Raw genomic sequence first — 3,202 nt, forward strand, 5'->3', positions numbered from 1 at the left:
TCTTTCCCCCCCTCTGTCCCATCCTTTGGCCTCCAAGCTGATGTGGACCCATTTCCCTGCCTCACCTGCCTCCCTGGCAGCCCTCCTCACCTTCAGGAGCGATTCTCTTTTGCTGTTTCTCCTTTTTATATTGTTCCTATCAGTCTGTTTGCTCCAGCGTCCTCTGGTGCATAACCATCCGTAACCCCTGCTGGACTGAAGCCAGGCACTGAGCTGGGCAACCTTTTTCTGCATAATTGCCTCAGTTCCTACCCCCAACCTTGTTTTTCCTAGCTGGAAAAGACCATGTTTCCCCCTCTGCCCACACCCCATCAATTGGTCAGGCTTCAAGAGAAGAGAGTGGGAATATTTATTATTTAGTTGCACAAAAGTCAGAGAAAAGGCGACACTTCAGAGCTGATGGCGGAGCTCAGGCCCCAGCTCCATCCCACCCAGTAGACTCTCTATGCTGCACTCCCTGTCCAGATGACTGAGCCTGGGCCAGTGCAAAGGAATATCCCAATGCTCTCCTGAAGCAGCCCTGCGGCAAGGATAGGGAGAAGCGCCCTCTCCTCCCGACATCAGTTAGACATAGAGAGGTTTGCATATATGAAATCTACAGTCTCTACAATTTCGGGGCAAGCGAGGGTTTGGGGGAGTCCAGTGGCTGCGGATAGGGCAGGTTATCCAACATTGTTTCTCAGGTGCGTTCATTCGTGGCCCAGGAAGTCGGACATTCAGTCTGCCAGGCCCCCTCTGCCTGGGCCTCCGAGTTGTCCGCCTCAGCTCTAAGCTGGCAGCCCTTTGCGGTCCTGGAGCTCTCTCTCTCACTAAGGCCGGGCTCCCTAGCTCGCCTCCTGCTTCTCGTAGCTGGCCAGCAGCTCCGTCATGAAGGAGATGTACACGATGGCCAGGCGCAACGTCTCAATTCTCGACAGGCGCTTCTCGTAGGCGAAGGTGGGCACCTTCTTCCTTAGCTGGTCAAAGGCTTCGTTGAGGTTGAGCATCCTCTTCCTCTCGCGGATGTTGGCCGCCTGTCGCTGGGCCGAGGTTATCACCCTTTTCCTCTTGGGGCGGCCCAGAAGCAGCGAGGCACCCCGTAGGGGCTCTGCTTCCTCTCCTCCATCTCCCTCACCGTCTCCCTCACCTTCCTCCTCTTCATCTTCTTCGTCCTCCTCTTCCCCCTCGTCCTCTACTTCGAAGGGCTGCAAGCCCCGGGCCATGCCCTCTCCGAGTGCCAGGGCCCGCTCCCCCAGAGAGCCGGGGGTAATATCATAGAGAAGAGGTCCTCCAGGGGACACCAAGGAGAAATCGGCCACGAAGTCCAGCACTGCGGCGTCCAAGAAAGCGTCCTGACGTTCCATCGGGGGCAGTGGACCCTGCGGCAGCGCCGTCTCATGGAGTCCTCCCCCCAAGGGTACTGCTGGACGGATGGACCGCGGACTGGGATGCCTGACCGTTGACTCCGAGGCGGTGCAAAGACTGGCGCTCAGCGTGCCCGCTACGGCCCCAGACCCAGTCTCAGTCTCTTCTCGGAGTAGGCGCCCATGGAGATTGATCCCAGAGCAGACAACAGGATTAGTTGCACCGAGGACTCTTGGCAAATATCCCTGCTCCTAAAGCTGATGGGAGCAGACAAGCCTGAAGCCGGCTGGAGGGAAGTACAGACTGGCCCAGGAGCTGGAACTGTTCCACTGCGCCGAGCAGAATAGGTCCTCTTTGGCCGGGAACCCCGGCCAAAAATTTCCCCCGCTGTTGCACCTATGCTCTTTTTCCCACTCTGCCCTCTCGCCCCCCGCCCCAAGATATGCTCGGCTCTTCTCCTGGTTCTGGGATTGCTGACTTAGGAGCTGGGTGCTGCTTTTTCAAAGTGAGGAAAGGGGGAAAGTGTTTTCCAGCCAGCGGCCGGGCTCCTCCTCGACCATCCCCAGGCTGCCAAGTGATGCGAGACAAGTGCCTGGATACTTTTAATGAGGTCCTGAAGAGGGGACCTGCCTGCCAGGGGTCACTGGGGAATGTTGACCCTGTCTCCCAGAGCCGGGCGTTCTGAATGGCAAGACCTCCAGTCGTCTAAGTAAGCATACTGGGGGAGCCCAACTCACATTCCCCAGAGTCGCTGTTGGAGCCGTCTTTCTCTGGTTGACACCTCCCGCAAACAGCTCTCTCGAACGGTTCTTGGGCAGTGAAACCCTCTGCCCCCCCGCCACGAAAGCAGGCTTAGTTGCTATCCAAGCAATGAAGGAAGAGATATTTCTCCCCCTCCCCCCTTTCTCCGCCTTCCTCAGGCTTGAGGAGAACAGTGGATATCTGCGAGGAACAAGAGACGTAGGTCAGAAGTTGGACGTTCCCCCTCTGCGCTTGTGTTCCTCAATGACACTGCTAACACACTGGAACCGAAACGAAATCCGCCCCTCCTCGCCTAGGGAAAATGCGAGTAAGGCTCCAGAAGAGCTTCCAGGGCTTCTTCGTTCTACTTTCCCAAGGTCAGTTGCCCTCAGACCAAAGAGTCAGTCAATTAAAACCCCTGGGCAGAACAGGAGGTCGATTTGCCCATCGATTATTTGTAAGTTTATGAACAAAGGGAAAAAAAAAAGACTAGTCCCTAGCTGATTGATTCCTCCTCATCGATTGGTACTGTTCAGACAGTAGGACTTAAGGTGGAGACAAGCTTTTAATTAACTGTGTTTAGGCTAGGGCAACATCTGAAATTTTTATGAGCCCTACATCCCAGAATGCCACTTCTTATTTTCAGAGAGAAGATGAGAGATATTAAGCTTAATCTCCCAAGAAAATGAAACGATTGGACACTGTAGCCAATATTTACAATAGTGGTGCCGTTTTTTCCCCTTCCTTCCAATAGCTTTATATTTCTGGATATTTAACAGTTTAACATTTAAGAAATGCCTTTGGGAAAGAATAAAAGTGAAGTGAAAAAAAAAGTGAATTTTTAGATTTAAAATAACCAAATGTCTGCAAAAGATGTAGACACATAGACACAAAGAAATTGAATTAAAAGAAGGGAGAAGACTGAGGATTTTCGTAGAAAGTCCCACTTTGGGCACCATCCTCAACAAAAGTGAAATGTCACTATAGTAACTGAAGTACATTGGACAGCTCCCACAAATCAGCACTATTCATAACAACCAACTTACAGGTAAGCTTAAATAGCCTCACTGGGTCTTTGTAGTCTGACATTCTACAACCAACCTAGAGCTCCTCTGAA

At 52.7% G+C, this 3,202-nt stretch overlaps 1 protein-coding gene across 1 annotated transcript; it reads right to left on the reverse strand.

Annotated features, from left to right (window-relative positions):
- Positions 1–781: 781 nt before the first annotated feature.
- FERD3L (Fer3 like bHLH transcription factor) lies at positions 782–1,343 on the reverse strand. The gene has a single exon (XM_020999978.1). It carries the CDS (start codon positions 1,341–1,343, stop codon positions 825–827), a length of 519 nt encoding a protein of 172 aa, XP_020855637.1. The 3' UTR covers positions 782–824.
- Between the last annotated feature and the right edge of the window lie 1,859 nt (positions 1,344–3,202).

This window comes from Phascolarctos cinereus, unplaced genomic scaffold (genome assembly GCF_003287225.1).
Source record: "Phascolarctos cinereus isolate Bilbo 61053 unplaced genomic scaffold, phaCin_HiC Scaffold_1;HRSCAF=81, whole genome shotgun sequence".
NCBI classification, from domain to species: Eukaryota; Metazoa; Chordata; class Mammalia; order Diprotodontia; family Phascolarctidae; genus Phascolarctos; species Phascolarctos cinereus.